Here is a 13,149-nt window from a genome sequence, read left to right as displayed (position 1 = left end):
AAGTTTCCCATCTGACATCTGGCTTTACGAGATGGTCCCAGCCTGGCTAACGAGTCCCTAGTGACGGGGTACCTGACATTCTCTGTCTGAGGAATGGCCCGGCGAACAGCCAAGTTCTTACCAGGAATTTTGAGTCAAATTTTTGGACAATGACAGTCAGGCACTGTCTCCTGTATAAGATGGTAGGAATTGGTGGCACCCAGATTCTCATATTCATAACTTAGATACTAGGAGGATATCAGGATGTCCAGCCTCTTAGTGTAAAGGGCCAGAATGGTAAGTCAGCCGTTTCTTTACAGTCATGCCATACAGCATGTCTTTAATCACTCTACGCAAATGTACCTGTAGTAGTAAGGTTTAAATTGAGGAGCTTCTTTCTCTCCCTGTTTCAAATTCATTCGCTTCAATTACGTTAATGACCACAAAGCCTGCCAAGCTGCCCTTGTCAAACAGAGTAATTGAGTTTACTAGCATGTACACGTGGTAAATCCTTTAAATCATTCAGATGAAATCGTTTACCTGTCTGTGCTGTGGTCTCGTTAAAGTGATTATAGGTAAGTCAGTTGCCTTTCCTTTGTTTTCTTTTTCATGTTTGGTGACATCAAATCTTCCCCTACAGCACTTTCTGTCTAGTTTTCTTCCATTTGTTTTCTTCCCTGTTTTTTTTTCTGAACCTACTTGAGGTTTCTCCAGTGTAATGTAATGAAATTACCTTTTACATGCTGGTTTGCCTATTTGCCCCATTTCCTTTAATTTACTCAGTTTGCATATTTTGTCTGTAGAGTACCGATAAAAGGGCTTGAGCGATTTCCCTAATTTGTGTGGCTGAAGCGTTACCACCTTTCACCAAGTTTAGGTCTATACTCACCGTAATATGTATGTATTCCCACTGTCCTGATCTCTTTTTCTCCTTTTTTGTCATGGCTTATAATTACTGTCTAACAGTACCTTTGTTATCTTCCTGTCTCCTCCTTCCATTAAGCAATTAAGTTACCACAAAAACACTAGTCATCTTGTCTACCCATCAGTTGTAATGAAGTTAAATTATCCCTATATGTGGTTTAAAATGCTGTCAATCAGTTCAAACTATTTATCAATGTAAGATTCTGTGTGTTTTTAAGATAAGAGGGTCTGCATGCTCTTTTCCGTAAGGCGTAGGCAGGCCTTTTTAATTTCCCGTAATTCGTAGGGAAGCTATTTTATCTTACATAATTCGTAATGGGATGAAGCGTAAAGCGTTGGTAGCCTTCGTGAATTTAGCGTAAAGCGTTGTCAGGACCCCCCATGCAAGCCCTCAGATAAGGCATAGCATAATCATTTCTCCAAGTTTATCTAAAAATTTATATACATCTATAAAGTACTCTATTCTTCTGATCTTTCTAATAGGTTATATCAGTTATTCAATGTTTGCTAACTGTTGAGTCCCCACACACTCAAATATACCAATTCTCCCTGGCATTTACAGCAGGTTACTACAAGCTGTTAAAAGTAACCGATCATCATTACACCAAATCCCCTCCAACATTTATCATGTTACACTAAAGGTTCTCCTGACAAGCAGCCGTAATTCATACCCTGATAACCAATAATACAAGCTCTATGGGGGATGAGCTTAGCATGCCAACTTGATAACCCGTGCAGTTATGCAATACTGAAATAGTACAGGTAGCTAACAGTTAAGGTATGACCAACGTAAATGTTGAAACGTTATATCTTGACAGTTTTCAAGCTGAAATTTTTTGAATTTTATATTACATGCCAGGCCATGAAATGTCTCCTGCAGCTCAGTATTTGCTAAAAGCCTTTCTGACGTGAGAATCCCCCCATCACTCTCAATGCATATTCTTCACATAAGGCCACAGGGATGAGAGGGCTTTCTTGTCAGATATGCAAACTCCGAACGTGAGCTGAATTCAGCACAGATATCTCTGCACGCATCAAGCATATGTATGAAATGATAAGTGTATGGTTGTATAAAATCCTATTTGTGTGCATAGAATGATAGCATCCCATGCTATCTATGCATTTTCATGACATTGTTCCTATATGACTTCTCGATGACTATTATATGGATAGCAATACAATACAATGTTTCACAAAGTGTCAAGATTCCACCCTAGGTTTGTGGGATGCCCGTGATCAATCAACGTCTATAATGTATTTTAGTTCACTTGTTTTGATATTACCTTTTTCAACATGGAAGCAGAAGCCAAATTGATTGTATTTTTTCAAGAGCTGCTATTAGATGGAAAAGAAAAAGTCTAAAAAGACTTGGCACCATTTTGAATATCCATTTCACCCTCAGTTATGTAATACTAGTGAAACACAAGAGGTGAGTAGAAACAGCCTCCTGGCTCCCAGGATTCGAACCCGAGCTGCCAGATTGCAAAAAAATTCCATTCTGCTTGTATTTTGCTTCACTTAGTCTTGTCGATCCATATAGAGTACTGTAATGAAGAAATTTGTTTTAATGCCAAACCTTGACGTGATGACAGATATTAGAAGCAAATTAAGAGAAAAGGGTTTACCCCCAGTGGCCCTGACCCCTAACCCCAGAACCATTAGGCCAGTCTAATGTAATCCAGGGTCTTATAGCGATCTGTGTTTGAACCAGCGTTTGAACCAGCGGCTTTAACTTCTCATTGTCAGGACTGATTAGATCAGGGCTGTATCCAGGACCCATCCATCCTACCACAGGGATGGAAATTTTGCTGGTTGGGACAGACAAAAATTTCACCCCATCTGTCCCAAAATCTGAACTTAAGTGCATGAAATTTATGAAGATGTGTTTTTATAAGCTTATAATGACAGATTTAACCAGAAAAAATCAACGACGTGAGCTACCAAATCATGAGTCAGATGGAAGACAAAAAATCAAGCTGGAGACAGCCTTGTATTAGATCAAGGCTGCAGTCACTAGCCTGCGGAGTCCAGCCTTGTTGACTTCCGTCTGCTCCTGACGGTCGCTATCCCGCCAGGCTGGCTGTCTCCAGGACCCGTCCCTCCTTGTTAGTCTTTAGAAGCTGGTAATATATTAACGCTAAGACAGTCACATGAAAATTAAGTGTTTTGCGAGGACATTTTCACGCACAGTTCTGAAGCTCACTAATGCAGGATATGCCAACTTCAATCACCTGGTTGTTTTTTGTGTACTTTTTCCTCTAAACAGTCCCTGAGTTTGTGTCCTCTAAAACTCCTTGACTAAGATATGTAAAACCTGCAGTAGAATGGTAACTGCACTCTTCAGACTGTTTTGATTAGAGTTTATGAACATGCCAGATTATTTTTGATATGTACCTGTCGTTAATTGAACTGTCTGCTTGCAGATCTACCCTGATGAGGATATGCATGAGGAGATCATCAACACCAAAGTTCGCTGTTCTCACTGGACTGACGGCTGTTACTGGGTGGACAAGGTCACACGATTACAGGTCAGTCAAACTTTCCAACCAGGAGGAGGCTCAATACATTATGCTTATAGCGGAAATATGTTAAGAAGTAGTGATTATCTTATGTTATACCCAAGAACAATAGGTAAGCCTAGAGGTGTCACGTGTCTGACATACCATATTAGGACAGGTCTATACATGTCTGGTGTCTATGTATAGTTTCTGCCTGACAGGTGAGACACCGCTTGTTCAAGATGCAAGACTGTGTGTGTGTGTGTGTGTGTGTGTGTGTGTGAGAGAGAGTGCCTGCGTGCATGCGTGTGTGTGCATGTGCACACGTGCATGTTCGTGTTTATAACCAATGGGGCTGGGGCTTGAGGTGGCACATGTATAAGCCAAGACGTATAGAGCTAAAGGAGCTTTGTATGCATTCTAAAAAGTTAACAAAATATTTGTTTGATCTCAAAGATGAAAAGGATAGCCTGTGGTTCTTCATGATTTAGAGGTAGTTTAGCAAGCATTATCTAATTATATTAGATTTACAGCTTTAAAGTGGGTAACAATCTGGTTAGTCAACTTCTACTGAGTCATGTGAGTGGGAGACTATGGGGGTGGGTAGAGAAAACGACAACACAACTTCTTAATACCCTGAGAAAGTTAAAGAGAGAGAGAGTGACAAAATTCATCTTCTGCTGAGATTTCTCCATAAATGATTTGTTTACCTCTGTTATCTGGTGTTTGCTTTTAACTTTTTTGACACCTTGTACCCTCAGAAGACCAAATGAGTTGACCCCAAATTGCATAGATGTCATTTCCCTGCCACCTGTCAAATCCTTATTCTTCTTAATGATATACAAGTAACCCTCATGGCTCTTGCTATAGGCAGTTTGTTAGGCATCCTCGCACATACATACATGTCAAATGTACGCCCACTGAATTTTAGTCATGCTCTCTGCCTCGCAAGGTGTAGATATTCCTTTTCAAAAAGAAGAAAATGAATGAATCACAATTATTCTTTGTGCAATGCTTTTATGGCGTGGTATGTTTAAGAAGAGTATGTGATTAACGAAAGTGATATGTGATTAAAGGAAATCTGAAGAATGTGCCAATTTTCCATTCAAGTGGTATTACCCTATGAAGGCTTGCAGACAACATTCTTGCTAGGCACTGAAGATAAGACATTGCCCTAGGCAGAGTGTCTGAGTAATGTGTATATCTTCCACTTGAGATCACACCGCTCCACAAGCATCATCTCCTTAAGGACTAGTGGGAAAGTTTGAAGATCTCAAAATCAAATGCAGCAACTTAGTAGCAGAAAGCAAATTGAGGAAAGAGATGCCTGGATATTGCAGACCCGTTAGAATTCTTTCAAAAACTTTGGATAATCCACAAAGTTGTGAAGGATAAGAATCTGTCACTGTACATGTCTAGCAAAGATAGGTTTCTACCCTGGGGTTTACATTGATGGATGCATAGTGACTGCATAAGTGCAGGTTCTGGATTATAAACTGAATGGCCTGGAGCGTGACCAAATACTCAGGGAAATCCAGGGGTTTCTACCCTATGGAGACTGGCAGCAATCATGAATTGTGGGTCACAGGAAACAAAAAGAAAGCTAAGCCCCAGAATCCAAAAGTATACAAACATTCTGTCAACAAAGTGTCAAAGGGATATTTTTCTAAGCCACATGCAGGCAACTTCCATTTAGGAAAGTAAATTTTCTAGGTGAAGTTTGTTTTGGTTTGAAGTCTTTGTATTTGTTTGTGACCCAGAAACATATGACAGGAGCAATGAATAAAAGTGCCCACAGTAATTGAAGTTTTGACCTAATTGTTTTACATTTACATTAAGTCTATTGGCAGACATACTGTCAGTAACGTCTCAGTATATGTGTTTTGGGGTTGCATTCAGTTAAGCATGAAGTGAATAAAAAATACTTCTTGTTAAAGAATGCGAATTTATTACACCCCCTCACACAACCACTTGCCAAACATTAAGGCATTTGTGTATCAGTTAGCACATTTAGAAATTCAATAATGAAATTCCTTGGGAAAAGACCTCTTCTAGGCTTTTAAGATATTTCTAAAAGAATTCGTAACATTTGGAGAATTCTAGATATTTATTATAATCTGAACCAAGCTCAGTTTACACTCACACATACACATGACAAAGACATCATCCAGGCTTTGTAGATTTTCACAATGATTTCCATGTTTTCCATCTCTAGAAAATTCCAAGAATCCTCCCACTCACAGCAAACACATCATCCAGGGTTTAAGATTGTTCCATGTATACACCTGTCACCATTATTGTTGTAATCCCCGGGGATTCCTACATGATTCAGACAAGACTTATCACCTGTGGCAGGCAGGCGCAGTGCAGGGGAGGATGTCAGGTGGTACACAGCTACATAATGGCACTATTAATCTTGCTGTGGATGGACTCCTCTGAGACAAGCAGAACATGGAATGCCAGTGACATGTTGGGGCTAACAAAGCTTTACTTGCCCAACCTGAAGGCATGGAATGTTGAAAATGCACATATTCTCTGTTGATGTACGTCAAATGCACGTCATTCAGATGAATAAGACAACTAAGGTGTCTCCTTTGCTGTACCTGAAATTTCTTGCGGCATACTTTTTGACAACTGAGGCATTAGAAGCTGACTTACAAAGGAAACAAAAAATCTTGGAGTGAATAGTTTTTTTTTGGAGATGAAGAAAGAATTATGTAGAATCAAGGAGGTCCCTTTTTCAACCTCCTTGGTAGAATATTACATAGAGTCGGCTACACTTGACAATTCAGCCATTAATAATCTCAAGTTGTCATTAGGGACCATATGTCAGGAGCAATGCATTTAAAATGATGTCTTTCAGTTTGACCCTTCAAAAAGGATTTTGTCTTCTCCTGCATTTAAATACGTAGTAAGCCACTGGGACTGTTGTAACATGTAGGCTTTCAATTGCCTCGAGCAAAAACCAGCATATCCATGCTTAATGTACTAACACATTTGCACATGTCCTTATTCAATGTCATGTAGGTACACGGTGTAAACACATGGATAGATCACGTTCAGCTTTGAACATGTCCTTCACCCTTCTGCATCAGCTGTAGCATATTTTATCTTGCTGTTCCTTCTGTAATGCAAGAAATGGGTGTTCCACCTGCCTTGATCAAAACATGTTGAACAGTATAATGCACACATAATGGATCCATGTTAAAGAAGATTACCTAATCTGAAGGGAATTTTGCAGGAATTTGTTCAGTATCCCTTTTTGCAAATGAATTATTCACCACGCATACATGTACCTGTAGTGCGTGCAGTAACATGGTATGCCATTAAACAGACACGTTGCAGGGAAACATTTCCTGTGTGGGGAAAAGCAATAATGATTCTTCATTTCCCACAAGTCTTTATAACGCAGAAGAGGGAATGGTAACGCATGATTACTGCTGCAAGCGTTCTGTTATGGACAATCAAATACAATATCGTTTGTCAGTAGGTGCTAGCAGCAGTTGTCACTGGATAGTTCATAGCGCCCGAACGTGTGACAGTTTTAAAGCCAGATAAATGTCTCAGTTCATGCATGATGGCTGAGGTGAAGTGTAGTTAGACTTAGAGGCTGCAGCCTGCGGTGATGGAGGAATTTTTTCATAAGGTACAACAAGTCAATTTCTAGCAACGTAACAACGTAGAATATCAGAACAATTTAGCATACTGTTAGATTAAATATGCATACATACATGCATGCAAGTAAGTGATATGTCAGAAAGGCAAATAGAGGGAATTTCACTCAATGGAATATTTGCATGACAAATTGTGCGTTGAAATGTGTTTGAAACATACTTTCATGTCTGACTGCTCCAAGGGGTCGACCTAAATCTGTCCTTACGACCTTGAAGCCATGACAATTCTTCGGCAAATAAATCATGCAACAATAAAACACTGCTATCACCTTTCCAACAGGAAATATGTTATCACTTCAGAAGCAGGGTTAGATCAATATAATTGATTTTTAGCAGGTAAATCTATTACACAGTCCCCCTGTATGGATATTAAGATGTGTGGAGTGACATGGGTGACCTGTTCAGCCTTGTGCTAATGCTTATTGAATTGTAAATTGCAGTTTTATATCGAGTTAGGTGAAAATGTGGGTCTTCCGGAGTTGTAATTGGTGGGTTATTGGTGGTAATAAAAATATAGTGCCCTTTTCCATTTAAGTTCTCTCATGAGGCTTGCATGGAGTGGTCGTGTTAAAATCAAGGTTTCAATGTAGATTTTCCAGTTCAGGGGAGCATGTTTGAAAGTGATGATTGGATATGTGTGTTTTCCCCCTTAAGTATGTGGCAAACAGGGCTTTTTCTAGTTAAGGCCACACCAAATTTATTTGTTGCGTCTCAGATTTTTTATTTGTTGCTTCTCAGATTTTTTTAGAAAAAAGGGGTCTGGGGGTGAAGATATATGGCTTAAATTGCACAAAAAACAACAGCCTGGGGAGTTTAATGGCATGTTTTATGAATTTCATTTGTTACTAATGTTCTGAATTTTTTTGGGGGGAGGGGGCCGATTTAAAGAATGGACTGGCGAACCAGAGAAGAAACAAATAAAATTGGTGTGGCCCAAAATCTTGATAGAAAATTCACAAAATTTAATGGACTGAGGATTTTTGTTTTAATATCTCTTGCTGTAGATATCTTCACATGTTGAGGTATATAAATGCTAAAAAATCACCAGTCTAAGAAATGTTGAAAACAACATCAGTTACATTTGGTGTGCTTTGAGTCTGATGGGCCATAGGGAAACAAGTCAATTTCCTAAAGAAATATAGTAAACATTATGTGACCTTTGTGACAGGGGTCAACATGAAATATAATAAGAGTACAACAGGGGAGATTGTTACTGCCAAGCTAGCAGTCTTCTCTGCAATTAAGTACAAAATAACGTCATTATCAGTGACCTCAGTGCACATATATTTCATCTGGGAATTAATTTGTGCCAGATTTACATTATAAACAGCCCAATTGGAAGCCCCCACATCTAATGCGATCTATCTGGTGGAAGTTGCAAGTATTTGCACCCTGCTGTCTGTACTCCATGTTGAGTCACAATCTTGAGAAAAGGTTAGGAGATGTAGATTTTTGCAATTGCAGGGTGGGAGACCTTAGCTGGCCTTTAGAGTAATGGCAGGCCTAGAGGTTGCACTGGAGGTCAATGTTACATCAATATCATGTCCTCCACAGAAGAGAGCTCTTAGGACAGATCACAGGGGGGCTGGCTTTCTCCCATGAAGGGTTAGAGGGAGATTGCCGTGTCTTGTTCTGATGAAAGCCTGTTAAAAGGTTTAAACAGTCACAGCTGTATCTGTTTCATGGTCATTGCCAGTTGTAGCATCATATGAATGAATGGATAGATGGATGGGTGGGTGGGTCTGTGTATGTATGTATGTATGGATGGATGGATGGATGGAAGGATGGGGAATGGATGGATGGATGGATGGATGGATGGATGGATGGATGGATGGATGGGAGGGGAGGATGGATGGATGATGGAAGGATGGATGGATGGATGGATGAATGCTTGGATGGATGGAAGGATGGATGAATGGTTTATTCAATCATGATCAGATAAAAAGTACATAGAAGCCATAGGCTGTAACAAGGATAATTTTATCTGAAAGTGAAACAGCTATTAAACAGTGTCATGTCACCTTCTGTTCCAGGACCACCTGAGAACGTGTAAGTACACGCCTGTGCAGTGTCCCAACGACTGTTCCGCTCTGCTCACACGGCTGCGTCTGGACGACCATCTGGAGCACGAGTGTTCCCGCCGACAGTGCAAGTGCGAGTTCTGCGGCATGCGGATGTCCTGGGAGAGAATGGAGGTATGTATAACAACTGTTTACTAATGCCATCTAGTGGATATACACAGTACTGCATGCTGGTGAAGTCTTTTATTCTTTGGATGCACCTTTAAGTTAACTGTGAGATTACAAAGTGTGGCAATGGTGTATAAACTATTAGAATTTCAATTTCCCCAGTACATAAACCTGTATGTACATGTACTATATGATTGCTCCTGGCCTTCTTACCACAACAGATAGAGGAATAGTTGTTTTTTTTTTTCTTTCTGTAAACTAACTCTGTCGCATTGGCTGAAAATAAGGATCGGGTGCTAAAGCCATGCACACATCAATGTCAAAATCTACATATTAAGATATTTTACTGCCCAACCCTCATTTTTGCCCAACATACCAGGGTTTGGAAAGTGGTTTATTAAACAACCTTGCATCTTTTCCAGCACCACGAGGGCAGCTGTCCCCAGGAGTCTGTGTACTGTGAGAACAAGTGTGGAGCCCGCATGCTGCGCCGCTTCCTCAGTAACCACACCCTCAACGAGTGCGCCAAAAGAACCGTTCCCTGTCCGCACTGTGGCAAACAGTTCCTATACGATACCCTGCCGGTAAGTGTTATCAAAGTATTCAGAGATGTCTTAAGACATATCAAGTTGGAAAGACATTGGGGTCTTGGATAATCCTATTGTCTTCACACTTTGAAGTTGATCTTTTTGGTGATTGTACACTAGAATTTCAATGTCATTTAAAAACAGCTTGCTTTCATTTGAATCATTTCCGCCACGACATACATTGGTATAGATTAATAGAAATACAGATATCTACCTCTAAAACTCGTAGAATACCAATTTTATCTTTTAATCTTTCCAACTCTTAAGAGGGGAGTGTAGTACATGGTACATCATCTTTTGTTATTACAATTAGATGTGGGACAATACACATGACTACTTCATTGTCCGACATATCTACAGTGGGTGATTTATATGTTACATCATCCTCAGGACTGTCCAGTCTATTGTTAGGGAATCCTCCACACTTCACAACTTTCACACAAAGGCTGACAAAGCGTTGTCACCCCCAATTTTGTGGTACAGATGCGAGTCAGGGATGTCAACTATTAAGACATCTGGACTGTCTTGGCGAGGACCTTGGTTGGTCACCGTGCTAATGTAGGATACATTTCCCATTCCTGCCCTCCAGGATCACTCCTACAACTGCCCCAGGTTCCCCGTCAGCTGTCCAAACCGGTGTGACCCGACAAAGATCCCTCGAGAGGAGGTAGAACAGCATCTCCACGACAACTGCCCGTCCACTATGGTCGCCTGCCCGTTCTACGAGTCTGGCTGTAAACACAAGGTTGGCGGACTCATCCTTTTGTTGTTGTTGTCAAAAACTTGAAGATTGTAACAAACTTGAAAAGAAAGAACTTGTTAAATTTATTGACAAGATAATTGTTTGTCTATTAGATGACATTTCTGCTTTAAAATCCTAAGTCCAAAAAATACGGTGGTGGTTGTAAGATGTAAACAGAACAACAGAATATTATATGAATATGTTGACCAAAATCTGCTGCAAACTGACCATTGACATCTCCCTTTCTACAGTGTCCCCGGAATTCCCTGGACAGACATCTACAGCAGGAGAGTGGGTCCCATCTCAAACTCATGTGCCAACTGGTCAGCCAACAGAAGAACGACATCTCGCAACTCAGGAACCAGCTCCAAACAGTCACAACCAACCAGGATGGGACGCTGCTGTGGAAACTCTCCGACATTGATGCCAAATTCAAGGAAGCCAAAGCCAGCAACAACTGTGAACTGGTCAGCCCTCCCTTCTTCACGGGGAAGCACGGGTACAAGTTATCGCTCTCCGTGTTCCTCAACGGTAACGGGTCCGGGGAGGGTTCGCACTTGTCGCTGTACGTGCGCCTGCTGCCGGGGGAATACGATTCGCTGTTGCAGTGGCCGTTCACTCACGCGATGACGTTCATGGTGCTGGACCAGGGAGATCCCACCAACAAGCGCGAACACCTGACGGAGTCCTTCATCCCCGACCCCACCTGGAAACACTTCCAGAAGCCCAGCCACCACGACAAGAAGTCCCTGGGGTTCGGCTACCCGCAGTTTGTCTCACACCAGACCCTGAAGACGCGAGGGTACGTTGTGGATGACTGTCTCTACATCAAGTGTATCGTGGATCCGTCACGAATTGTTGAGCCATAGAGATATGATGAAGATCTAAGAGATTAGTAGTTGGCTGAGGAATCTGTAGCCTAATACTTGAACATCCAAAATCGTTAGTGTACCATTAGAGAGAAAGTCTAATGTATGATGTACAAGAAGTCGATATGTTTTTTAAATGACGTGTAACACTGCGATTTTACAATTTATGGGCATAAAGGCTTTTCTGCCCAGATCTAGAGGAACTGTAGTATGTATTACAATATTCAAATAGATTTTAATGTAACAGAATTTGTGTTTTAGTGATGTTCACCTAAGAAAAGAGCTATGTTTTAATGTAATATGTGCTGAAATTTTCCTTTGATTTTATCTCACAAGCTATTTAAAACCACTGAAAAATTACATTGTATATATGCGTGTATTGGTTCTTAACAGATGTTGCTTGTATAGACAAATGTCTTTGTTGATCTTGTGTCTTTGCTGAATGCATAATTGCCATATTGTCTTGTCTGATGGTATGATATGATAAATGCTACACACTTACCATGAGGATATAGCAAACTGTGTTGATGATATTGTTACAATAAGAGTATGTGACTAATACTCAAGTGGAAAATAAATGTTACGGTAATGCAAAATGTTAAGCCAGTTGTTTAAGTATAAAAATGATCATTGACAGACATTAACAGATATTTTACATTGCTGTGAGGAACAGACAACATATGGTCTTTGTGCCAGTGCAGTGACAGCGAATTTGTTGTAAGAAAATTGTTCATATACATGTTACATGCTAATGAGTACATGGATTTGTTGAAGTAGCCATGTTAGACTACAGGTACGATGAGAGCCACTAAATATTATGTGAAAATTCTGTAAGCCACAATTTCGTCAACTTGCCATGTATAGAATAATATAACCTAGCCTACAGACATGGAACAAGCCTTGGCTGTTGCCGCAGTTTCTTTTACCTGATCTGACATTTTTCCCAAATGAAGTTTGTTTACATATATGATAATAATATCAACAATAGAAGCATTGTTGTATTAAAGCACCACCAATAATAGCCAGCTGTTGATGCCAAATGTACGTTAACCAAGAATAATCAATCATACCTCAGACAACAGCCACATAGTCTCAAAATTGACAAGGTTACGATGTTTGTCATCAATGATAATTACTGTATGTGACTATCTACCACAACAGTGTTGAACTCAATGTTTGTTTATCTTCAGTGATCTCCAGGCAGATTTTGGGAAGGGTACGAAATATAAGCTAATATTTTACTGGGTTTTGCTTGTCAGAAAATGGGGAAGGCAGACTGCCACAGAGGACATTACAATCTTCCCTTCTCACATCTGTTTGGAGGTGGATCTATTGTACAGTGATGAAGGTTGTTGTCTTGTACAGATGTGTTTTATAACTGTTTTGTGTTTCGTGTTTGTAAATAAACTATGAACTGTGAACATTTGTGATGTCTCTTGGACTCAACAGTAGTTGCTTTTTCAGAACAGTAAATGGATTTGGATGGGTCAGTATGAAAATAGAAAAAAAATGGGCAGGAAACCAGATGAACGTTGCTGAAAACTTCAAAGTCCAAAGTTAAAAACAGTAATATGTTTCCAAATTTGTTGATTTGGAATATGTTCAGCAAGGAACAAATGATTCGTAACAGGGGAATGATATGACCGTGTGGTGCAAAGCTCCCAATCCAACAGTTCCTACTTAAAAA

At 40.2% G+C, this 13,149-nt stretch overlaps 1 protein-coding gene across 1 annotated transcript in view; it reads left to right on the top strand.

The window, feature by feature from the left end:
- Nucleotides 1-12,883, top strand: part of LOC118426474 (TNF receptor-associated factor 4-like) — a 31,629-nt gene extending 18,746 nt beyond the window's left edge. The window contains exons 3-7 of the mRNA XM_035835904.1: nucleotides 3,327-3,431; nucleotides 9,109-9,270; nucleotides 9,687-9,848; nucleotides 10,441-10,596; nucleotides 10,845-12,883. Of these exons, the coding sequence (XP_035691797.1) occupies nucleotides 3,327-3,431; nucleotides 9,109-9,270; nucleotides 9,687-9,848; nucleotides 10,441-10,596; nucleotides 10,845-11,462 (1,203 nt within the window). The 3' untranslated portion in view covers nucleotides 11,463-12,883. The remainder of the gene's footprint in view (nucleotides 1-3,326; nucleotides 3,432-9,108; nucleotides 9,271-9,686; nucleotides 9,849-10,440; nucleotides 10,597-10,844) is intronic.
- The last annotated feature ends 266 nt before the right edge of the window (nucleotides 12,884-13,149 follow it).

The sequence above is a fragment of the Branchiostoma floridae genome, chromosome 11, assembly GCF_000003815.2.
Source record: "Branchiostoma floridae strain S238N-H82 chromosome 11, Bfl_VNyyK, whole genome shotgun sequence".
Taxonomy (NCBI): Eukaryota; Metazoa; Chordata; class Leptocardii; order Amphioxiformes; family Branchiostomatidae; genus Branchiostoma; species Branchiostoma floridae.
The sequence above is the reverse complement of the archived record's forward strand: the minus strand, read 5'-3'. Positions and strand labels throughout refer to the sequence as shown.